We start from the raw sequence: 26,277 nt of genomic DNA on the forward strand, positions 1-26,277 counted from the left end.
AACAGAACATGAAGCTGATTTCAGGACACGACAGCACCTTCTGGCCACACCCCACCTCCAGTTCCAGCCTCCAGTGTGAGAGGCAAGAGTTCCCACTAGCAGGGCAACAGAGTCCATTTCCTTTGAAAGCCCCTTAAAAGTCAGGCTCTGCCGAAGAGAATAGGTGATTTATTGTTTAATTGCTTTAGAAGTGCAGAGTATGAGGTTAAAAAGCATGACACACAGCAGGGCTTGCCCTGAGCCTAAAGGCAAATCAGGTGATGTGCTTTTGTTTAAAAAAAAAAAATTAGAGGGAGGTGCCAGAAAAACCAAACCAAACAAAACAACCCTAGAAACAGTTACCTGAAGCACAGTTCTTTTTACTAGTAGAATAAACCTTACACAAATTGAGCCTAAGAAGAAGCTGTTTCTGGGGCAGCAGCGGTGGTTTAAATTGGGATGGAAAAATCACACTGCTTCTAGCAACTGACAGCTTTTTAAACCTGGAACACTGGCCTAGTATTACAGACCTTCACAGGGAGAAAAACCAAATTGGACACAAAAGGAAACATCATCGGTTTTTTGATGTTATTTATTTATTTTTTTTGGAGACAGGGTTTTGCTGTGTTGCTGGAGTGCAGTGGTGTGATCATAGCTCACTACAACCTCGAACTCCTGGGTTCCAGCAATCTCCCCACCGCAGCCCTGAGCTAGGATTACAGGAATACATTACCATGCCTGGCTAATCCTTGATTTTTTTAAAGAAAAGTGATATTTATGGTAGGGTGCAGTGGCTCATGCCTGTAATCCCAGCACTTTGGGAGGCTGAGGCACACAGATCACTGGGGGCCAGTGGTTCAGGACCAGCCTGGCAAACATGGCGAAATCCTGTTTCTATTAAAATACAAAAATTAGCCAGGTGTGGCAGTGCATGCCTGTAATCCCAGTTACTCAGGAGGCTGAGGCATGACAATTGCTTGAACCCAGGAGGTAGAGGTTGCAGTGAGCCAAGATTGCACCACTGCACTCCAGCCTGGGTGATAGAACAAGATTCTATCTCAAAAAGAAAAAAGAAAACTGATATTTACACAGTGAGCTTTAGTGCTAAATAAAGATGACTGGCAAGAGGCAAAGTTTTACCAGTAAGGAAAAAAACAAGGGACAAAAAAAAGAAAAGAAGACAAGAAGTCTTCCATTTTAAATTTATTATTTGACAAGTATCATTCCCTTGTATACAACACCTTTTGTCAGTATAATTTTACATAACTTACAGCAGCTGAGAAAACCTGGATTCATAAATACAAATTAACTCCCAAAACAGATATCAAGGTTGGGTCTTCTACCCAAACAACCAGGTATTTTTCAGTTAAAACAAGAAACAGGTTGACAAAAAGATCCAAGCTAACGAAACAGAATATAAGGCAAGGAGGCAAAGTAGGCATAAGCTAAACTATTTACATGTTCAATTGCTTTAAGTTCTCTGATCCCCCCCTTTTTTTTTGAGACGGAGTCTCACTCTGTTGCCCAGGCTGGAGTGCAGTGGTACGATCTCAGCTCACTGCAACCTCCGCCTCCCAGGTTCAAGTGATTCTCCTGCCTTAGCCTCCCGAGTAGCTGGGACAACAGGTGCCCGCCACCACGCCCGGCTAATTTTTTGGATTTTTAGTAGAGACGGGGTTTCACCGTGTTAGCCAGGAAGTTCTCTGATATTTCTAATGTACAAAAATGACTCACAAATAGAAGATCACGTACCAAAATGAACAGTAGATAAAATGATAGAATTAAAGTTTTGCATTGAAAACAAAAACAAAGTCTAGTACAGAGCTGAAAGATGGTCTTTCTTTACAGGAATTTCTGAAACACAATTGACTAAAAATGCTTCTCTATCTCTGTTTACTGCAAAATAAAGAGTCAAACTTTTTAAAAATCAAATCTCTTTGTCAAGATTTCACCAAGTTGTGGGGAAAATACCCATTTAATTTGAATAAACTTGTACAGTTCCAAGATAAAACATTCTCATGACAAATTTGTGATAAATGGATTTCCTTTAATAGCCAGGAAGGTCTGAAGAGAAAAGCCTTATTTTAAAATAAAATTTGTCCTATTATTATTTATAATGTGGATTAAAAATAAAACTTTAATTCACGTGAACACTTCTATTTTAGAGATATAGTAAAGATGAATAAAAAATCAAAAGATAAAATGTTCTGGGATGGATTTAAGATCCATTTTTAAGAACTCAAATTGTCCCAGTGTAAAACGTCATGATTTTGATGCCAGAGACTTTAAAGAGCTAGCAAGGGCTGCCCTGCCAGAGGGGAGTTATGAAAGGATAGAAAACCTGATCTTAATCAAAGATTCAGAGGCCTATAAATAGAAACAGGTGTCTAAATCAGAGACCGACAGAGACCACAAATAAGAACCATCCTTTAGGACACATGCTCAGATCTGGGGATTGTTAAGGGAGCTGGGAAAGTAGCAATTGTTGGAAATGTGCATTAAGAATAGGAAGCATACCTTCATATCATATCCTCACTTACTCTCTTGAGCAGGAAAGTACTTGCCACTGGAAGGCCAGGGGGCCCTTAACTCAAAAAAGAAAAAACTAAGAGTTGCATACAAGCTGAAATAAAAACATCAGCCCTTCTTTTCCTCTGATTTCTTCTTTTAAAGAGTCAGGGAAAATGATCATCAGCTTTTAAGGCGGAGTTCTTCCAAGATGATGGGAATCACTCATCTGCCATGATCTGGCTTGGAAAAGCATTGTAATTATTGTTATTAAGTGTCTAAGAATCCACAGGGAGATAGGGCATTGTACACAGGACACCAAAAAAAGCTATAATCTACCACCGCATCCTCCCCTGGAAACCCTGGTGACTTGCAGATTGGAAATAGCTGCATTTGAGGCTATCTGATGGGAATCAATAATGTAAGAGGGTCTGCTTCCCTCCTGTTCACATGGACTGGAAATCTCCTGAATGTTTTCTGTTATAAATGTTCAAATTTATTAGGTTCGGAACAGACCTGGTAAAGTTATCATCAACAATAGCTAACACATGATCCTCTATGTTTCACAAGGGTTATTAGATCCTACTCAACTGAATGTTCATTTGCCAATCATGAATTTCTTGAGAGGTTGCAAGAACAAACGCAGGGTCACAAATTAAGAGGCTACCACACAGATGTGAAGAGCATCAACAAATTAAGATGAAACATTTCTAAAATTATAATGATACTGTGATTATGGTGAAAATGTAATTTAAATTAGAGAAATTCAAACTCTCTCTACCACTCTTCAGCCATCTAACTAAAATCACTTCAATCCCATGCAAAGGACTTGGAAGGACTGACTATGTATGTCTTTTGGCTGACAGTTGGATAAACAATCTTAGAGTGTCTATCCTAGTGGTAGCCTGCTGCCTGGTACATAATAGGTGCTCAGAAAAATATAGCATTGGTCAAAGAATGAATGAAAAGAAAAGGGCAACCCAGAAACTTGGCAGGTGTACACTTTGAGATTTGGAGAACAGTCTTTCTAGAATCAAGACTTCTCAGGATCATATACATTCTTCCATGTAAAGCCTCATGGTAGAACAGCTCTGCTTCTGTCCTGGAAGGAGTGGCCACCTCTGTTTGCCAGGCTGGTCCCCCAAAGACCTTGCTGTAGCTCTCTGAAAGGGCTAAGTGCTTTCCTGTTTCAGAGGCACACACATGCTACTCCATCTGCATGTGGGGTAATCTACCTCTCCCCATTCATCTCTACTTAGCTCTCACATCTCAGCTTAAATACAGTTTCCTCAGAGGGGCCTGCCCAAGCCCCTACTGTTCTTTCTCACTGAATCTTATTCCCTGCATTCACAGTATTTATCATAATTTTTATTATATATTTATTGGCTAATTATTTGTCTAATGTCTGTATTCTGTCATAAAACTTGAAGCTCCAGAAAGGGCTGGATCTATTTTGGCTAATATAGGCCCTAACAGTGATTTATATATCTGTAAATTCCAGCTGAATATTTATTTATTTAACTTTTTGAGACAGAGTCTCTCTCTGTTGCCCAGGTTAGAGAGCAGTGGCACAATCTCGGCTCACTGCAACCTCCGCCTCCCAGATTCAAGTGATTCTCCTGCCTCTGCCTCCTGAGTAGCTGGGATTACAGCTACCCGCCACCACACCAGGCTAATTTTTGCATTTTTGATAGAGACGGAGTTTCATCATGTCGGCCAGGCTGGTCTCGAACTCCCGACCTCAGGTGATGTGCCTGCCTCGGCCTCCCAAAGTGCTGAGATTATAGGTGTGAGCCACCGTGCCCAGTGGCTGCATCTATTTTATTCAGCAATTATTACCTAATCTCCAGGCATCATGCCTGGCCCAAAAGTATAATAAATATTTGTTTAAAGAATGATAATGGGGCTTTAGGAGGTCGAGGTGGGTGGATGACTTGAGGTCTGGAGTTCAAGATCAACCTGGCCAACACAGTGAAACCCTGTCTCTACTAACAAAAACACAAAAATTAGCCAGGTGTGGTGGTAGGCAACTGTAATTCCAGCTACTGGGGAAGCGGAGGCAGGAGAATCACCTGAAGCTAGGAGGTAGAGGCTGCAGTAAGCCAGGATCATGCCACTGTACTCCAACCTGGGTGACAGAGCGAGACTCATCTCAAAGAAAAAAAGAAGAAGAATGATAACAAGTGAATAACCCAAAGTGCTGGGTGAATAATGGTGGCTCACACTTATTCACCCAGCACTTTGGGAGGCCAAAACTGGGAGGTTTGCTTGAGCCCAGGAGTTTCAGACCAGCCTGGGAACATAGCAATACTACATCTCTACAAAATTTTTTTTAATTAGCCAGGCATTGGCCGCTGCCCTGTCTGACAAGTGAGGAGCCCCTCTCCCTGGCCACCCCATCTGGGAAGTGAGGGGCACCTCTGCCCGGCTGCCGCCCTGTCTGGGAAGTGAGAAGCCCCTCTGCCCCGCCACCCAACTGACTGGTAAGAGAGGAGCACCTCTGCCCCGCCACCCAACTGACTGGGAAGAGAGGAGCGCCTCTGCCCCGCCACCCAACTGACTGGGAAGAGAGGAGCGCCTCTGCCCTGCCACCAACTGACTGGGAAGAGAGGAGCGCCTCTGCCCGGCCGCCGGCCTGTCTGGGAAGTGAGGGGCGCCTCTGCACAGCTGCCGCCCCATCTAGGAAGTGAGGAGCACTTCTGCCCGGCCACTGTGCAACCCTCCAAGTGTGAAGTGACAGCCTTGTGTGTGATCTTCCTGCCCTCTCCAAGTTGCATTTTCAACATTAAAGTTTACTTTTTAATGAAAAGTTTTGAATTGGAAAAAAAAAATTAGCCAGGCATGGTGGCACAACGACTATAGTCCCAGCTATTCAGGAGGCTGAGGTGGGAGGATCACTTGAGCCCAGGAGGTCAAGGCTGCAGTAAACCATGATCATACCACTGTTTTAAAAAAAGAATAACAGTAAAAACAGTTATCAAAGTTGTTTAAAATGCATCATATCATATCTTGAAGTGCAAACACATTCTGTGACCACCTGATATGTGATTAAATTGGGGCAGATTTTCATGAAGCAGTTCCATGGCTACCATAAACATTTATACATGACTCCACTACTTACCCTTCTGCCGAGAATCTGGTTGATAGCTGCACTTTCTTTTAGAGTACACTCAGCGACGACATTCGCTCTCATTTCTTTCATGTATAACATAAAAGCATTCAGAGGCTTCTTAATGTGAGGTCTTTTTGGCTCCTGCTCCTTTCTCTGTTCATGCTGAGGCTTCCTAAAAGGTGGTGGTGGTGGTGGTTAGGGGAAGGGGTGGAAGGAATGAGGAAGGGATGGGGGAGGAGAGAAGCAGAGAACCTGCTCACACGGCTGCACTCAGGATGCGGACAACCCTCTCGCCTCAGACCACCACCAACTTGGAAGAGCAGCTCTTGACTCATCTGATGAAACACTGAGAGGCAAACAACCCATTCAATAGGGCTTCCTATCTACTCAATGACTGAGAAAAAAAAACCTTTGGTTTGAGAAAGTGGACCTGTCATTATGGAACTATGAACCCCAAGTAGAAATGGACTTGGCATTGTGAAGATGCTCCAGGTGGGCTCTGAGGCTGAGTTCTCTGGTCCCCTCAGAAGAAGCTGAACACATAGCACAGGTGATCATTCCTCTTTCAGAATAGAGGCTCTTAACTTTTGCAGGGGGTTAAGGACCACTTCAAGAAGCTACTAAATCTTTAGACCTTTTCCCCCAAACAAATATATGTTGCCTTTGCATACATTTGCAAGGGCTTTATGGACAATCACATGCTGCCTCCCATCCCCACCCTCCCATTCGCAAAACCTAGATTAAGAAGCTCAATTACTAATCTCTTCAGAGTAAATTAATTTACCCCTGCACTCACAGTCTGAGACAACCCTGGCCCAACAGGGAATCTTGGGCTTTATCTGTTCCTTTCCCTTGAATTCTGTGCTATTGAAGCTTGGAGCCACTTTCTTCTTCCAGAAGAAAGTGCATTAAACCCTCCAATCTACTTCACTCAGGTAGGAACAGGTTCTCCCCAATAATCTGAACCAAATGAAAATTCAGTGGTAAATGGCTAAACAGCTCAAGAGTCTTGAATGCCTGTGTTCTGAAGATTCTTCCATTTTGTTGAGGTTCCCATGATCTTTTAAGGTCCGCACTCCTTTGCAACCTCAGAATCAAAATCAGCACAGTAGGAATGAAGCTGCTTCATGTCCTCAGGGACAGAGCTTTCAAGGCAGAAGTACACTGAGTTTCACAGTAACAGAAAGGGGTGAAGGATCACTGTTGCAAAGGAGCAACAGTGTAGAGAAATCTTCAGTATCCTAAGGCAATCACAGCAGAGCCCGGGTGGATACTTACACGTGCATTAGGTCACTGTCAGTGTGGGGATGTTCCTGTTTGACCTGAGGTGTTACAATAGCTGGATGAGGGATGCCAGTTGTGTGGGGACCAGGAGGACCGGGAATCATATGATGGGAAAACCTAAAAGAAGGAAAGAGAAGAAAACAATGTACTACTGGCTGTTGCAGCAAAAGCTAGATGGAATTTCAAAGCAATCCACTAACTGCTACTGGCTAAGAATAAAAACACATCTTTATGCACAGAAACATTCACTATAAATTAGAGTGGGCTGATAATTATTTTTTTCTTTCTATATTAGGGTGGAAATATTTATAATTATTTCCTGTAGTTTTTTCAAATTAATAGTAGAATCTGACATTTTTCCTAGGAGGGCTGTAGGCCATGAGATTAAAAAAAAAGTGAACCATTTTTCTTGCAAAGCAATTTTGAAATGGGAATTTCACTAAAAGTAATTATTGGAAATATAACACTTTATTTAAGACTTAGCTTTTTAAATGCTCTTTAAATGAAAGCAAAATACATCATATTTTAAAATCTCTGCCTATATTCCTAAGTAAACCATCACAATGAGAGTTTTCTCATATTATTGGCTTTCTCATCCATATTAGGAGGGAACAACTGAGAAAACGGATAGGAATCCCATTTAATAAGGTTTCCATTAACATCATCCAAAATGATTTTCTGTGCAGAAATACACTAATGTTTCAGAGATCTCATCTTATGGAAAACTGGTAAGAGAAATAAGGAGAAGAATTTAAAGGGAGGATAAAGTTTTGCATCAAGGTTAAAAACTACACTTGCCAAAGGCTTTTTCCCCAAGTACGCTTGGACAGCATTAAAAAAAATCTTAAAATATCCACCACCAGCCCACACAAAGGAGGGAAACTGCCATGCAAGAAAAATAAAATAAAGACAGTACTTTCAATAAGTTCTCTAGATAAATTTGGATATGTTTTAGAAATTTTTGCTTTTCAAACTGTTTTAAAGTAAACATTTAATTCAGCAAGAACAACATTCTCAGGTCTTTCATCACAGCCTATACAATTAATTTCCTCTTCTTGAAAGGAACTCTGCTAGAATATATATTTTTCAAAAACAAATTTTAAAATATGAAGAAAGCATGGTAAAAATACAAATATTTGACCAAATAATGAGGCTTTGCTAAATGTATTACTTGCAAAAATACATGATGCTAGTTATTTGCCTGTGAGAATTCTATCATCAGATAGTTCTTACGATGTTAAAAAGTATAAAAATATGTTTTAAGGGGAAGGATATTAATTCCACCTCCTCCCACAATCAGCTACATTTACAACTCACTGAAAAAAAAATTTTTTTAAAGCTGTAATTCACCACGGAAGCTTTGAAAACTATATCCATATAAAAAAGACATATTCACAACCAGTTAATAACCCACCAGTTTGACTTCCGGCACAATAATGCTAGCTCCCTTGACAAAGCCACATCGAACACACAGATGATGCACCCCAAATGTGTGTTTACATCAAGCACAGGGCACAGAGCCATCCTCTCCAGAAGCAAAAGCATCATACACAGCAGCTTCTCGGTGCGGCGTGGCAGGCCTCCCGAGCTCCGCTGGCACGACCATGTCCACACAGGGCCTGATTCACACACTAGGACACACACCCTGTATGGCCTGCCAGCCTGTCCGCACTGTTCTGTCTCCTCTGACAGCCTCCGTCCAGGAAGACTCTAGACTACCTGGGCATTTTCAAACACTGCCGCATCAAACTGATACAACTTTCCACAAAGGAAGCAAATTATAGAGCTGAGACCAAACCAGTTTTATCCTCCTCCCTTACCCCACCCCCGGCATATTTTGAATCAAACAAACTCTTCCTTCTAATGTCCGCTTTCCGGACAGTTTCCATCCCACAGTCAGGCGGCCATGAATTCGTTTGGAGGCAACGCTTTCCAGGGAGGCTGAGTCCATCCCCCGATGGTGTGGCTGGTCCAGCCAGGGCATAGCACAGAGCTCCTACCCGGGACTCTCTGACACCTAGTGTGGGAGCCAGGCACACTGCACAGACAGACACATGGCTGAGGTATGCACCCTCCTAGCCAACCAAAAGGCAAGCAGAGGCGCACAGGATGCAAGCACGAGAAGAGCACCTTGTCCTCGAGCGCCCGGGTTTCCACCTCCACCTACCTGGACATGGAAGTGTCGACTGACAGTGAGGATGGGTAGGGTTGCCTGAATCCACCCGTGATGGGATATACAGGCTGACCTTGCCTGAGGTCACAGAAGAAAGGAACCCATCAATGACAAAACATGAGTTACCAACCAGTAGTAAGAGTTGGATGAGGGGAGAAGAGGGAGATATTCAAACAGAATCTTGTGAAAGTATTACAGACCCCAGCATTGTTTCAGATATGTAACCGTTCCCCTTCCTCACCCTCCACCCAATCAAAGCGTCATTTGCCTTGAAAGAAATCTCCCACCCTCAACTTTGAAACAAACCGTCCACAAATTATGTCTCTTTTATCCCATCCCCTCTCCCAATCCCATTAATGCTTTGAACAAAGTAAGCACTTAAATGTTTACTGAATATAACAGAACCCTGAGAACAGTGAAATATTCCCTTCAGAGAAGGAGCTGAGTGACTTCTTGATCTGAATATTTGAGAATTTCAGGCAAGGGAAGAAAGAAAATAAAATTGTATATTTATATAAAAATAAACAGTTTAAAAACACTGTACCTTTTCCCCCATATACACGTTAAAGTCAAGAAATAAGACTAATTCACTGGAATTATTTTCTCTCCACCCTGAGAAGTCCATTTTTCCCTGTGTTCTTTCTACATCTCTCATTTTTCATTTACATAGACTTTATTTCCAGCTGCCAGTGGTACGATTCAGCACAGGACTATTGCCCCTAAGTCGCTAAGTTCAGACAGAATAATTGATCTAGGTTTGAAAGTGTATGCATACTCAATTAAATTCAAGCAGTTACTAAGAGATGTAATGCTGGGGGAGGGGGAGAGAGAGAGAGAGAGAGAGAAAGAGAAAGCTGGACTGTCCATGGCAGGATGACCCTTCCTAGCTGAAGAAGGCTAATGCAAGGATGTCCAGGTAGGGAGATGGGGGACAATGACATGGGGGCTGTGATATAGAGAGTCAAGTGGAAAAAAGAAAGAAACTATTGCTAGAGTTGAGCATTATTTCTATGGAGTGAGAATTGGGGAGGGAAGAGTGGAGAGAGTATGGGAGTGGGAGGAGGAAACGCTGTGGACTAATCATAAAATAATAAAAATAGGCTATACTATGTTATTCTTCCTTCCCAAAATATATTTCCTTCACCTTCATAATTGAAAAGATTTTGGAGGCAGCAGTAAGCATATTTTTAGAAATAAACAACAAAATAAAGAGCATTAGCATTTATATTCAGAAAAAAAGAAGGCCCCCAAATCAGTTTTTTACTACTCTGAACTCAAATTGGACGCTTACTTCATTAACATCCCAAAAATGCTCTTATATTGTTGAATTTCTCTCTAGTTATTTTTGTCATTTACCTTACTTGCCCACTTACAAGCAAAGGTAGATATTAAATGTGTCTAAATTCATTTCTGAAAAATATAAGTTGTTCATAAAAAAACCTAGAAAAGAAAAACCACACTGAGTACTAACTTTGTACAGGCATAGCAAATGCCCAAAGCCACAGATGGAATCCATAAAACTATAAGCTTCAAAGCAAATGCTACAGTCATTTTCTACCCATATTAGCAATCAGATCAATCCATTTCAAAGTCTGTATGTTTTTTAATCTTTTAAATTGAAATGAAAAATGAATAAAGTTAGCACCTTGCTTGTTGATGTGAAATTTTCTCAACTCCACAAGTGTTACCATTCATAAATCTAATTTCCATGAACGCAAAGTGGAGGAACATGTGTTCAAATGCCTGGCTGAGGGGTACAGCAAGGTTCTTACCAGCCAAGAGGTGGGGTGATCTGTCCAACACCACCCGGAGACAGGGGATAAAAAGTAGGGATATCAGGAGCTGCAGGATGTCTGGACATGCCTGTTAAACAGAACAGAGAGGTATTATTTGCACATTCACAGGATATTTAACCAGAAACGCAACTACATGTTTTATACCATTCAAACTTAAGGTTCAGAATGAAACAATATTTATTCAACCAGAGCCAAAGAACAGGAGTCAATTTGTTAGCTTTTCTCAAGATTTCAATATCTGGGAAAATTGGGCCTTCAGACAGTATTATCCTAAGGAACTCAAAAGGAGTAAAGATGCTGCTAGTAATACAATCATCAAAATAGACTTTTAAATTATTTATTTTGCCCTCAATATTTCACATTATTTAAGAAAATGGTAGACAATTGTTTTGTATAGAATGAGAATGATTTTTTTTGTAGAATGGAAAATGACAGCCCTTCATAAGTAGATGGCTTGCCATGGTGTTCAAGGATTAGGTAAATTGCCATTTTTGTATTTTCATTGGTTCCCTTATGGACACACCGATTTGGGAAATGTGACACCTCAGAGGATCAAAGATTAATTAGGAATCATCTTCAGCCCTATAATGGTCACACTTGATATGATTCATTTGGTCTCTGTCTAAGCTCTTCAATGAGTTGAGTCCTCTGGGCTGCAAGGTCAAGCTGTTCTGGATTAGCTGAATTCCACAGAAAATGAGAGTGCCACCAAATTGGTTCTTGAGCTCACACTCCCTGGAGTACACTGCCCTGAAAATGTGAAAACCACCTAAAGATTATATATAATTCCAGTCCCAAGTGACATCCCTTTATACCTTACCCTACGTACAGAAGAAAAAAAATGACAAGACAAATGCATAAAATGTAAAATATAAAAACTTAGATTCAATGTTTTTGGGGGAAAGTGATTCGGAACAGAAAAAAGCCACAGATGTGTCTTCACGTAGCTAATGATGGCTTTAAAAGACCCACTTCCATATACAAGCACAAATTCCAAGGTTTAACACCCAGATTATACGTTTAGTGACTGTAAATATTACATACTGGCTAATCTGTGGAATTAGACGAGTACGTGGAAGATGTTTCTTAAATATTCTGCTTTTTACTATTTAAAGTGCCTAGGAATTTCATTTGTATCTTAAAGATATTGAAAGCCTTCAAATTGGGAATGACAAGAAGTGCTGTCTTGAAAGTTGGTGTTAATTCAACTTTGAAGTTAGAATGAACTATTTCTCAATTCTTACAGAAAGTAGGTGGGAAGGAAAAAAGTTCTTTAATCTCTCAAGAGAGGGCTTACCTTAAATCATCTCATGTTTTGCTGTTTTTTAAATAATGGTCTCAAATCTCCTTTATTTAAAAAAATTGTTTTTGTTAGAAATACTGACTCTTTTGGTTACAGCGGAACATAAATTTTTTACCCTAGGATTTTTGGGGGGTGGGAGAGTTTGCAGTGGTGATTCTTGACATACCAGAATCACTGAGGTGGTTTTTCAACTTGCTGTCCCCTTAACTCTGAGATCCAGATACCACCCCAGATCTCAGGGTCTGTAAGGGGATTGCTCAGTCGCGGGGGAAACAAAATCAAAGCAATACGACTTGACCAACCCTGAAAAACAGAAACTTAGTGAAAATTTCAATGTTCTGTACTTGAAAATCGTAGCGATCACAGACTACCTGAAGTATTCACTTTATTTTATTTTATTTTATTTTTGAGACAGTCTCGCTCTGTCACCCAGGCTGGAGTACAGTGGCACAATTTCAGCTCACCACAACCTTCACCTCCCAGGTTCAAGCGATTCTCCTGCCTCAGTCTCCCGAGTAGCCGGTACTACAGGTGTGTGCCACCACGCCTAATTTTTATATTTTTAGTAGAGATGGGGCTTCGCCATGTTGGCCAGGCTGATCTTGAACTCCTGACCTCAGGTGATCTGCCCGCCTCATCCTCCCAAAGTGCGGGGATTACAGGCATGAACCACTGTGCCCGGCCCTGAATTATCTACTTTAATTCCTCTATTTCACAGGCATGGAAATTAAGGTCTAGAGAGGCTAAGTGACTGTTAAGGAATCTGTTTTCTGTCCTGAACTTTTGTCACTGGGACATAGAGCGGTAACTTGCTTGCAGTCATATGTCTTCAAGCTTAAACTCTTACTCTCCATGCTACTCCATGTTCTAAACATGCTTAGAACACAGCAGTAGTGATACTGTTCAGAAGTGATTCAACAGAACAAAAAATGCCAACTAGTTGGGTTTCATTCTTCTGCTAGAAGGAAGAAGGAAGGAACTAGAGGGCAGGTCCTATGCTAGGCGTTTGACTGTTATCTATAGAAATTCTACTCTTCTTTCAAATGTTCTTCTCATAGGCAGTTTTCTCTAACTTACAGCTCTGAGAAATCTTTTCCTTTGAATCTACAAGTTTTTTATTTGTACTTTTAATGTGGTACTTGGGATGCTCTTCATTTTGTTTTATTAGTCTGTGAAAATGATTTCCTGCATGAGCTTATATACTGCTTGGAGAAAAAGATCACATTTTACCAATTTATGTATCAAACCATGGTTTTCTGCAGAGGAGCCTCTCAGTTAACATTTCTGACCAACTGAACAAACAAACAAGTGAAGTCAGAAGTGTTAAAACAGACCCATTCCATATGCTGGGTCAATATCCTCAATCATTTGGCATGTACATGCAAATACATGATGTGGCTTACGTCATGTGAGCAGAAAGTGGATCTGGATTTTCTAAATAGGTCACCGTCCTTTAAAAATCCTATTTCCAAAGAGTCTCAGAAGTGTGTGTCTCTCCACCAACAACTATGCCACTGAAGACACATTTCACATCATTTTTTAAAAGTTTATTATTTATTTATTTAATTTTTTTAGAGCTGAGGGGGTCTCACTCTGTTGCCCAGGCTGGCCTCAAACTCCTGGCCTCAAGCGATCCTTGCTTCAGCCTCCTGAGTAGCCGGGATTACAGGCATGAACCACATTGTGCCCAGCACATTTCACATCATTTATTCAATTAGTATTTATTGAACACTTACTATGTGCTGGAGGATATACTCAGCATAGCCTTTAAGATTTTTAAACTTTTATAGGTAACTTCTATAGACATAGGTGAAATAATACTGAAGTCAGACTATATGGATATACTGCTCACTAGCTATGTATTTTTGAGGAAGTTATTTAATTGCTACTGTTTTATAAAATCAGAATGGGACTGTTGTGAAGAATAAATGCATTAATATATGTACTACGGAAAAGTGCCTGGTGCAAAAGTATTTGTTGTCATTTGTAAGGATAAAATGGGTAACACACAGATAAAAACAGACATATAAACCTAGGATTTCCTAAAAGTGCTTTACTTTTGATATTTTTACCAGACTCATAATGAGAAAATTAGCATTAACGTACTTTCCCTTACACTTACACACACACACACACACACACACACACACACACACACACGTGAAAACTAATGTGTTCCCTAATAGGAAATTAACCTGGAGTTGTTTTTCCACCAGTGAGAATGAGTTCTGCTGGCAAACACTTTATATTTACGCGATAGTTCTACCTAGGGTTAAAATGTGAATATGACACTCTTTGGTTGCTTTTTTCTGGCTGAGGCGGAGGGGTTGGGGAAAGATACAGCTAACTAGTAGTCTATTACGATCTTTGAAACCAGCAGCTCTGGCCTCAGTACCATCATGCACTAACCAGCTGAGCTCACGATATATCCCAAAAGGCAGGAGAGAAAAAGAATTAAAAGCAAGAGATATAGAAAGCTTATTTTCTTCGCAACAAAAGTACCCAACTGGAATGATACAAACTCAGTATCATGAAAGTGAGTGCTTTTTTCAAAGTGGAGTTTATATATCTCCAGAAGTACATGATGATAAGGAACACAAAGCCCGGGATAAAACAGGATCTTTATATTAAAACAAGCATAAATAGTGCACGGACCAGAATACAAAAATCACACCAATCTTTAGAACAAAATAAAGACCGAAGAAACTGCAAACAGACAACTTCTGGTGATGACCATTAGTCCCTTCTCTGTAGTTTTGGAGAGTTTGTTTAAAAAAAGTTTGAGAAGCAATGATATAACTTACAATTAGTCAAAACAAGGTAGGGTGGCAGTAAGAGATGGAAACAGAAGAGAAACTATAACTGTAATTGAGAGCCAGTTATAAACTCAACTATTTAAAAAATTGAACTGTCCTATTATTCTTGAAAGAAAAACTACTGAACTATGATTGATTTATTATTCTTTTTAAAAAGTTAATGTTTCAAAGAGTTTCAAACAGGACCTAGGACAGGGTAAGCACTATTTAATTGTTAAATAAATAATTAACAACTAAGTAGGTTCCCAGACAAGCACACCCTGCTCGGACGCTGGTCTGAGACCCACATGTTTCAGTGGCCTACCTCCTGTCTCCCCTTGGGTATCTCACAGACACTTCAAATTCACCATGACCATGACCAAGACGGGTCCTCCCTCTCAAACTCAAGTCTGCTTCCTGAGACCCCTATCTTAATTCCCTTTCTCACTTTACAGCCATAGACCGGACTCTTTGACATTCCTAATTTTTTGGAGGCTCTTGATTAAAGGAAGCAGGGTGGAGGAAGGACTGAGAATAAAAAATAAAACAGAGGCAAACCTGGAAATGTATGCATAAGTGATTCTCACCTTTTCAAAGCACTCAGACTACTCAAGTCTAGTGCACTAGTAACTAAGTCCTCAAATAAGCATTCTGTTTTAACAATGAAGGGAAATGAAAGCGTTAAGTATTTAATCTAGAAGTGTTCACCAGTAGTGGAAAGAACACCCAGCCTCTATGCCACTCTTTTTCACACAGTCATTAAATTTTATTATCCACTGTAAATCCCAGAAAGGGATGGACAAAAAGGTAAAATGTAGGCAGAGACAAATTTTACCCCTTTACATTCTCTGCCTTCACATTTTTTTAAAATCTTTTATTTTGAACTTTCAAAGACCCTGTTGAAGTCCAAGTGTGCACGTGCATGCAAAGAGAAATGAGCTACCCTGAGAGCAAATCCACCCTTGAGGTTTGCCCTGAGTGATGGGACCAGAAGGCTTGGTGAACCAGAGCTCTCCATCCTATTCCCAACTCGTACCTGCACACATCAGGCAGAAACAGGATGTTTTAATTTTGCAGACCTCTTGTACTATATATTTTTTCTAAAAACAAAGTAGAAGCAAATATTAATACAGAGGCATAAAATAAGATTCATGATTCTTGGACTTTAAATAGAGGTTTTATACATCAATGATTATTTAGAATATGTAATCTAGTGCTGGTAAATAACAAAAGATGAAACACCATAGGGATATAACGGAATAACCAAAAAAGATTCAAAAGAATAACATCTGAAGTAAAAATCTCCTACTTTCTCCATTCCGATTTTAAAATTACCAACATCAACATGTTGTACATGCTGAAATAAATGAATATTGTAGAGTACTGAATTTTTAGTATATTTGCATAATCTATTGGTTTACATAGTGAATGAAAGATTTTCAGAGCTGTCACCTGTGGCCCTGCTATGCTTTTCTTCTGCTTTTTAATAATGAATAATACATGTAACAAATTCTTGTGTGTTTCTAAAGAATTGCTATCAAATGAATTACTCTTGTCTTGTAAAAACGTATTCTGATCCACCCAGTGACATGGAGCACTGGCGTCTGGAGAGTCACTCAGGCTGATGAGACTTGGCTCTTCATTTAGCAAAAAAGGCTGGGAAAGACAGGGACTCTCACCTTGTTTGGAGTTGACATCTGATGGGATGTGTGACGGGTGTGATCCTGGAGAAAAGTGCTCGTCACTGTAAGTGATGAGGGGGGTGAGAGGATGGACCGCATGGGATGGCTGCACCACGGGCACTTTATTTGACTGCAAAGTAACCACAAGGTCAACAGTTAATATGGATGCTCAGCTCCAGTCTTTTCTCCCAAAGAAAAAAAATCACACAGCAGCAGTAACCAGTCATCGACATAACCCAAGAATCACCTTCAGACCTAGACAAGTGGAATTGTCTCTTTTAGAATTTTTCTCAATTTTTCCATGGTAAATACTTCTCAAATATATGACTATGTCACTGATATTCATGAGTTATCAGTTATTTCACCAGTGCCTCTTCAGAGATTTAGGTTGATCACTACTCTTCCATATGGCATGAATTTCGGTACACATCTATTTACCCTCTCTTTTAGATTATTTTCTCAGGTTAAGTCAATAAAGAGCGAATTAGAGCAAAATTTACGAATGCTTTACAACATTTGTATTCATTACATATGTCTGGCACAAAAAGTAAAAAACTGTTCAATGAGCAAATAAATGAATAAATATTGCCAATCTGAAGGACAAAATTTTAAACCCAGTAAATATAAATTTCCTATACTGATATCCCCTCAGCTTATAGAATTCATAATTCTCTCGTTGTACATCTTTAAGAACCATGTTACACCATTCTTCCAAGTTTTATAGCTTTGTCAATCAAACACGACTAGCCATTATGCTTTGGCCCTCCTCAGTTCATCTTCTGCTTCTCTAGTTTCCATAAATATTAATTGATAAAAAGGAATTTCCAATCTTGAGTTGAACTGTGTAACATGAAATATTGCCTTTTTTTTTTTTTTTTTTTTTTTTGAGATGGAGTTTCACTATGTCGCCCAGGCTGGAGTGCAGTGGCGCAATCTCAGCTCACTGCAACCTCTGCCTTCTGGGTTTAAGTGATTCTCCTGCCTCACCCTCCGAAGTAGCTGGGACTACAGGCATCCGCCACCACACTCAGCTAATTTCTTTTTGTATTTTTAGTAGAGACAGGGTTTCACTATGTTGGCCAGGCTGGTTTTGAACTCCTGACTTCATGATCCATCCACTTTGGCCTCCCAAAGTGCTGGGATTACAGGCATGAGCCACCATGTCCAACTGAAATACTTCTTTAATAATATTTTTAATTGTTAAAATTGTATATTTTAACACATTTTATATGTCTTATACTTGTTTACAAACATTTTATTATTTAATTTGGAAGTCAACAGTCACACTTTTTAATTTAAGTTATCTAATTGGACTTCATCAATTTGAAATCTGTGATCACTTTGGTTACAAAGTTAAGGTTGTTCCTCCCCAACCCAAAAGTGCTTACTAAGTGATTAAAAAGTATAAAGAAGGCTTAAGTAGGTTTAACCTAACTAGTAAAATCACTTATTTATTATTTATTTTTATTGATATGGCATAGCTATAGAAATTCTGTGGTATATGTAACATTCTGATATCCGTATAAAAGGTAGAATGATCAAATTTGGATAACTGGGATATCCATCACCTCAAACATTGTATTTTCTTTGTGCTGTGAACATTAAAATTCTTCCCTTCTAGCTATTAATAATCTATTGTTAGCTACAATTTCTCTACTGTACATACTACAACTTATTTCTTCTATCTAACTGTATTTTTATAACCATTAACAACTTCTCTAGGGGGATCATTTTAAAGAGACTCAATAACCCCTTCACCAAATAAAAAGGGACTCAAAGCAATTATATACCTGTTAAAGGTGTTTGTTTCTGATTTTAAACTAATCTAACAATTAAAGCAGTTGCAGGAAAATCTCAACTTGAAAACACTATAGTAATGGGTAACATGAATTTAAGAGAAACTGAGCAGATCATTATGCGCAATTCACTAATTCAGACATGTCTTCATCATAATTAGTTTGAATTAGTAAGATCTTACTATATTATTGACTAAAATGCATGTGAAATCAGTTTTCTCCTGAAGCAAATATTCACATTTTTTAAAAGTTTGAGGAAGTGCCTAAAACTGCACAATGTGAACTGCTTAAAATGTAAGTCCATATCTGAATGGTTAAGAGGGCCCCCACACAACACTTGTGTATGGTGGCTCTACCCCTGATGTACACTAATTTTGAACTTAATATTTTTTACAAATTAGGCATAAAACATATGTGGCTCCAATGGGAAGGACTCCCTTCAGGAAAATTAGAAATAATTACCCTAGTAATTCTCCTTATACCCTATCATTACAACCTCCATCCAAAAAAAACTTTCAGGGGGAGAAAAAAAAGCAAAGGAAAAAAAAATCACACTTTTTTTGGAAAATGATACAATTTCCATACTAGATTTTCCCTATTTTATAATTATCAGCTCTTCGTTAATGGCAAAACTTGCATAGCTCATATAGCTCTTGGCATACATTAAATAGAGCGCCATTATCAAAGCCACACGATTTTTCTCTACACACCTCAGCACAAACATCTATGCATATAAATGTGTAAAAGGTTAAACAAATCTTTTAATGCTTTTCAAGTGTTAATGATGCAGTTTTCCAAATAACAGAATAAGCTTCTTAAATACATGGAATTTAGAATGCTAGAAAGTGGGGGTGCGTAGACGTGGGGATAGGAGGAGGTTATTATAAACTCTTTTTAAAATGGAAACACAAATCTCAACAACCAAATGTTAAAATGAATAGATTTCAAATATACTTTAGAATAATAGCTTTTAGTTTCATTTTGAAATTCTCATAAATAAGCATAACTGCCAAACAATCTACAAAGGTATTTTCTTAGGGTACTTATAAAGAGTAAACACTGCGGAAATCTTCTGGATATATTCTTTTTTCCAGAGCACCACCTTAAGGAACTTGAATTAGCAGGCAGCATCTTCTTAATGTCTGACCTATCCCTCCAGTCATATAGCTCAGAATCTGGTGCCATGAATTTTTGCTAAATTATGCTATCCTTGCTCTCCTCTTAATTTTACGGTTTTCAACACAGATTTGCTTTCCTGTGGGAAGGAGATAAGAAGCTGAGGATTTTAATTTAAGCCTGGCCTTGTCTTATATTTTGCAAGATGGATAGCGAAAGCAGTACTAGTAGGTGTGTTAAAGCCAACAAGGATTATGTCCATTTTTGTGGCCAAATAATAAAAGTCATATGAAATTTCAATAGCATGTGTGAGCAGAATTCCAAGGGTTATGGTTTGCTTCCCACCAACCATCTCCACTACATATATAAACAGAACAAAGTGGATTCCAACTTACACTGCAGATATGTGGCATATTGTCATCACGGTCAAGAGTCCTCAGCCCACAAATCTGCGGGTTTCCTCTGATTTCAGGAGTTACTGCCCCTTGACACTACGTGCACACACAAAGTAAGAACCCTGGCACTGCTTCTTTGGTTAAGTTTTGAGACAGCCAGTATAACCATTCTTAATTCCATTCATTTAATCTCCTAATAAAATGTGGTATGTATTTTCCTGTGGGGAGTAGGTAAGGGGAAGAATAATCAACCAACTATCTAAGTGTTTGTAGACAAATTAAGTGGCTACATTATATGCAGAGTTATACATGCCCGTGTGCATTTGTATTTATTAAGCACCTAAAATGTTCCAAGCACTATTCTAGCACCAATGACCAACACACAGATAAGGTCTCTAACTCACGCAGTTTACTTTCTGGGGCTCTGGAAGTGGGATCAAGCAGCAGAGGGTGGGTATTGGAAACAATGAATATGTAAAAGAAAAAAAAAAAGACAAGCAAAATCTGAAAAGGCAGCATCAAGTATTATGAAGAAAATGAACCTGGTGATAGGAGAAAGTATGTATCTAAGTATATGCCTTTGTATTATGTTTAAGCTCTAAGAAACCTAAAGTACATTTAGTAGCTTATTTTAGCTCCATATTTTAATTTTACAGACTGGAAGCTGAGAAACAGAGGTCATCAGGGAATGGGTGGGTCAAGTCAGGACTACTGTACAAAATAGTACAGCCCTGCTCGCTACACAACTCCAATAACACAAGGACACTTTGAGTACAACCGGAATGAACCCCCTGGGTTGCCCAATACAGTGGAATCATGCAGCAGAGAAATTCGATCCTTTTGGCTCTCACTCTGTGCTGGGTACTGTATACATAGTAAGTACCTCACTTAATAGAACCCAAGTCTCCGGATTCCTACTCAGGTGCTTTCTCTACTACACTTCTTGCTGTAAGGGAGGGAAGGAGGGAGAAAGGATAAAAATCACCTTGTTTTTTCATTCACAGATACAATCAGGTAAGTCTTAGCTTCCAGCTGAGAATCACCAGGTAGTCCTAATGTGTGCTCTGTTTCATTATCCCAGGGTAACAGGATGCATAGGTACTCCAGCTTTACAAGATACCTGGCAGCCCTAAGTCACCCCAAATTCTCCACTTCTGCTCAGAGGTTCAGTGACTTGTTTAAGCTCACAAGGCAGTAAGAGGCCAAAATCCTTTGGTTTCTGATTCCAACTGCACATTCTTTAATCTCAGGCAGGTGATTGGTGGGTGAGCCAAGGAAGAGATGAAAACAGTAGATACTTAAAAAAAAAGAAAAAAGAAAAAGAAAGAAAGAAAATGGAGAAAATATCAAGGATGGCTGTTCAGGGAGAAGCTTGAAACCCTTTCTTAAATTTGCAAATCACCATCAGGCCAACCTACCCACATAATACATAGTAATTATAGCAATTAATACTTATCAACTGCTTACTGTGTGCTAAGCACTTTATCCTCACAACAGCTTTGAGGCAGGTACTATTATTATCCCCTTTTAAAGATGAGGAAACAGGCACAGAGAAGAAAATATTCTTGAAGGGTATGTGCCTTAGCAAACAGCCAAGCCAGGATTCAAATGCAGAAGTCTGGCTGTAGAGGTCAAGCTCATTACCCGTACATCATGTGGCCTTCCTGAAAGCCAAGTTCATAAAATCTTGGACACTGAGGTGACCATCTGGGCCACACCTGACAGCATGTGACATCTATGAAATGGCTGTGTGGTCTCTGTCCCAGGCACAGGAATCACTTCAGACAAAGAAGCACCTCAGCAGAAGTGGTTAGAGCTATGGAGACTCAACTGCAGCCTTTCTCTCCAGGACTGGAAAACATTCCAAGGAAGCTTGGTTGGCTGCCACCCAGGCTGGTCCCTGCAGGTAAGGACCTCTTTGGCATCACAGCCAATAAAACCCACACCTCCTGTGGACACGAAGTGGGTGCCACTTAGGGATCCTGAGAGCCACCCCCAAAGCAGCATTCCCAGAAATGACCCACTCACCGCTGGCAGGAATTGAAGGTATCATGAAAGCTGTTAGCCTCAGAGGATGTGGTTCTGGGAAGAACAAAAAGGTGGTTCAACTCCCTACTGGCTAAGGACTGGGGCCTCCTGGTAAGAGGAGTAACTGGGGGAGAAACCTGCTGGCCGGGTAGCTAGTCCTCATTTTCTACATCTGCAGGTTCTAACTAAACTAAACCCAAAGTGCAGGATCTGGCTGTGCATAAAGGTCTTGAGTTTCAACTGGCTGTGCATTTAATTAATAATCCTCTGGTAATAACTGAATCCAGGGGAATTTTAACACTTCAGGAATTTTCATCTGGCCTTGATTGTCATAAGGTGGCCTTTTTGCTTTTCATAAACACGTCAGAAGTCTGGTACTCGTGAGATAAAGCCATGTAACTTCATGTTGCGCCTTTCCCTCCTTTTCTGAGAATCTGAGCTTCTCAAGCCTTCTCAGAAAGAGAGGCAGATTTACTCCAAAAGGATACATTGATTCTCGCATCTAGACCTCAGAAATAAGGTACTGGAAATATTTCCTAAGATCCACCAAAGCCAAACACTTGCTTCAGATCTGATGTGGCTTTCAAATCTAAGACCCCCTACTGGTGGTGATGCAGCTGCATTTTTCAGATAAGAATGAGGCTCCAGGCTCTTAAGATTCAAATCATCCATGAGCCCAACTCTGGAGGGAAAGGGACGGTCTAGAGACCTGCACCATCATCAGACAACTGAAATGTTTTCTTAAGAGGGGAAGGAACATATCACAGGGAAAGGAATTAACACATGGGTTGCACAGTTAGTAAGTATCAGTCATTACAGTAGTGCTTTTATATACTCTGGCACTCATCCATGTAAGTAGGTATTATTACCCCATACTTATAGATGAGAAGGCTGAGTCTTTTTGAACACAGAGCTAAGTAATAATTAGTGGAGAGAGGATTTGTGCCAGCATTTGTTTGATATCGAAGTCCCCGCTCTTCCTGCCCCATACTGTTTGGTGCTCAGCTCCTCTCTCCATCTCTGTTCCAAACTACTCCCCAACCAAGTGAATGTGGCTAGCTGTGGGCTCAACTGTAATGAAGCATCTAGACAGGAATAGTGGACCAATGGGACAAGACTGATGTCCCCAGAGTCAATGAGACTACAAACAGAATGCTGGAAGGGCTCCCTTTTAAAAAACATGGAAAACCCATATTCTCCACGTTCTCTGTAAGGTGATGAATTCCAAACACTACGTCATTTAATCCTAAAGCCACTCCTCAGTTAGGTGTTAAGATTTCTGTTTTACTGAGAAGGAAACAGGGCTCTGAGAATAATTCATTCTGGGAGCCAAAAGGAGACCCACTGTTTTCAGTAACTGGAGCCTGTAAATAGAGGGAGTGGGGTTAAGGTTAGAGGCTGAGAAAAGATCAGGGTAAAGGGAAAATGACATCTAATTATGTAAAGTTGCAACATCCTATTATTTGATTGATTTCACAACACCCTCACCACACCCCTAATCATCTAAGTACTCCATTAATTTTTCATGTTGAAGAAAATACTTTTGAAAATTAAGAGAAGGACCTGGAGTCATTCAAGATAAATGAGCCAAAAAACAAACTAAAACTACAATTTGCAATTCACTTACTTGTGCTATTTAGTGGTAAAATAATACAAGTAAGGCATTACCGTGGTTAATTCAGAGGTCAAATAAAGGGATGGGGCATAAGTAAAAGAAAGGACCACCAGATTCTCACCAGATTCTAAGGAGGCAAGAGGAAGACAAGGAGAAGGAGAAACAGGATGAGGAGGAGGAGGAAGAGGAAGAGGAGGAGCAGGAGGAGGAGGAGGAGGAGGAGGAGGAGGAGGAGGAGGAGCAGCAGCAGCAGCTGCCTGCCTGGACCACTAGCCGTAGTGGTGCAGGGATTCTATGGGGTATGGAAAACTTTGCAGTGGAAGGACATGGGCAGAGCAAGAGTCCAATGGTTCATCTTTTCTGGATCACAGACATGAAAAATAAGATGAAAGTTGTGTATAAATGTTTTTATACACAAATACAATCACATATCAATGGGTTGGGGCAGAGGAGTTACAGTATCCACAGGGGAGGATAGGGAAAGAAGTGGCCCATGATCCCTAGATTTAAAGCTGCTGCCTTACCACAGCAAATGGACAAATGGGATGGAGAGCAAAGGAAATAGTCAACAATGTGAAGAGACAACCCACAGCATGGGCAAAATTTCTGCAAACTACCTGTCTGACAAGGGATTAATAACTAGAATATATAAAGAGCTCAAACAACTCAATAGGAAAAAGTGAAATAATCCCATTGTAAAATGGGCAAATGGTCTGAATAGACATTTCTCAAAAGAAGACACATGAATGGCAAACAGGTATATGAAAAGGTGCTCAACATCAATAATCATCAGAGAAATGCAAATCAAAACTACCATGTGACATCATCTCACTCCAGTTAAAATGGCTTTTATCCAAAAGACAGGTAAAACTAATGGTGTCATGGGTGTAAAGAAAAGGGAACCCTTGTACACTGCTGGTGGAAATGTAAATTAATATGATGACTATGGAGAACAGTGTGGAGTTGCCTCAAAAAACTAAAAATAGTACCACCTTATTATCCAGCAATTCCACTGCCAGGTATACTCAAAAGAAAGGAAATCAGTATATCAAAGAGCTATCTGCATTCCCATATTTGCTGAGCACTATTCACAATAGCTAAGATTTGGAATCAACCTTAGTGTCCATTAATGGATGAATGGATAGAGAAAATGTGGTATATACCCAATGAAATATTATTCAGCCACAAAAGAGAATGACATCTTTGCATATGCGACAACATGGATGGAACTGGATAACATTATGTTATGTGAAATAAGCCAGGCACAGAAAAACAAATATCACATTCTCACTCATTTGTGGGAGCTAAAAATTAAAACAATTGAACTCATGGACATACAGAGTAGAATGATGATTACCAGCAGCTTGGGATGGGGGGTGAGGGAGTGGGAATGGTTAATAAGTGCAAAAATGTAGTTAGGATAAGATCTAGTTTTGATAGCTAGCACGACAAGGTGACTATAGTCAACAATAATTTATCTTAAGTTTTAAAATAACTAAAGGAGTGGAATTGGAATATTCCTCACAATGAAATGATAGATGCTGGAGGCGACAGATACCCCAATGACCCCAACGTGATTACTACACCTTATATGCCTACATCAAAACATCACATGTACCCCATAAATATACACACCGATTATGTACCCATAATAACTAAAATCTAGAAATTTTTAAATATCTGCTGCCTTATTCTGAGAGAAGTATTTTACCAATCCAATCACTGCATAATAACTTATTATGATTAATAAGCTGAAGTGTAGTCAGCTTGATGAAAGTAGTATTTGTGCAAGTCACTGGAAAATAATGCAAGGTAAACAAATCAATTAAGGTGAGTGAGAAGTCAGAAGCAAAAGTGTTCTCTGTCTACCATGCAGAGAGCTCAGACCGGAGGCAGCATGAGGCAACCCCAGGGACTCCAGAACCAGAGAGGGAGGGCACTTTTGGGGTGGGCTGGTTCAGTGGGGGACAAATTCCAGAAAGATTTCCTCAGAACCTCATCAGCCACCAATCCTGAATAGACTCAACAAGGTTTTCTGGTGCTGGTCTGGGGACATGTTGGTTGAAAAGGTTCTCTGCCTCCACTGTCCAGGAATGGCATATTAAGAGGGAGGGACTTCCCACAGCCACCACAGCCACACCTCTCTATTACCCAGTTTAGAGGGTGGAAGAGCTCTCCTTGGCATGCAGAATGTCCAGCAGGAAATGACGAATGGTCGCGCCTGAGATATGGACTCTAGATCTGTGACGGGGTTGCGGGGGTTGGCAAGCTACAGCCTGCCCAAGGTCAAGGTCAGAGAAGTCCCACAGCTACCCAGATGCGAAGTGCAGATGATCTGTTTATATGTTCAGACTGCAAATGGAGGGTGTAAAATTTCATAGGCGAAGCCAACAGACTTAAATCTAATTATTTCATATTCAAAGGGGGTGCCTTTCACGCTTAAGTTTCTATGAAAAGCATTTGCCTGATTTTAGTTTAAGTAAAACTGATTCTTATTTTAAGATCAGGTGTGAAGGATTTACAGAACAGTAACAGAAATGCTTATGTGTACGATTTTGTCCCACCGAGCCTTCTCTGATTTTAATAAGTGCCATATGTATACAGTATTCTCTGCTTAAAATTGGGTGTTTTAATAAGTGAAAAGATAACATTTATGTCTACAGGGGTCCCCATTTTTCTACAGAACTTCTGAAGA

The 26,277-nt window shown here is 39.9% G+C and overlaps 1 protein-coding gene across 4 annotated transcripts in view; it reads right to left on the minus strand.

Moving 5' to 3' along the window:
* The window catches only part of LEF1 (lymphoid enhancer binding factor 1), a 120,582-nt gene that overhangs the window by 24,621 nt on the left and 69,684 nt on the right, over nucleotides 1–26,277 (minus strand). For all 4 annotated transcript variants that reach the window (XM_033214953.1, XM_033214952.1, XM_033214955.1 and 1 more), the window contains exons 4-8: nucleotides 16,630–16,762; nucleotides 10,829–10,919; nucleotides 9,051–9,134; nucleotides 6,878–7,000; nucleotides 5,609–5,771 (exon numbers count right to left, since the gene is read on the minus strand). In XM_033214953.1, the coding sequence (XP_033070844.1) occupies nucleotides 5,609–5,771; nucleotides 6,878–7,000; nucleotides 9,051–9,134; nucleotides 10,829–10,919; nucleotides 16,630–16,762 (594 nt within the window). The remainder of the gene's footprint in view (nucleotides 1–5,608; nucleotides 5,772–6,877; nucleotides 7,001–9,050; nucleotides 9,135–10,828; nucleotides 10,920–16,629; nucleotides 16,763–26,277) is intronic.

Source organism: Trachypithecus francoisi, unplaced genomic scaffold (genome assembly GCF_009764315.1).
Source record: "Trachypithecus francoisi isolate TF-2019V2 unplaced genomic scaffold, Tfra_2.0 Lachesis_group1, whole genome shotgun sequence".
Classification (NCBI taxonomy): Eukaryota; Metazoa; Chordata; class Mammalia; order Primates; family Cercopithecidae; genus Trachypithecus; species Trachypithecus francoisi.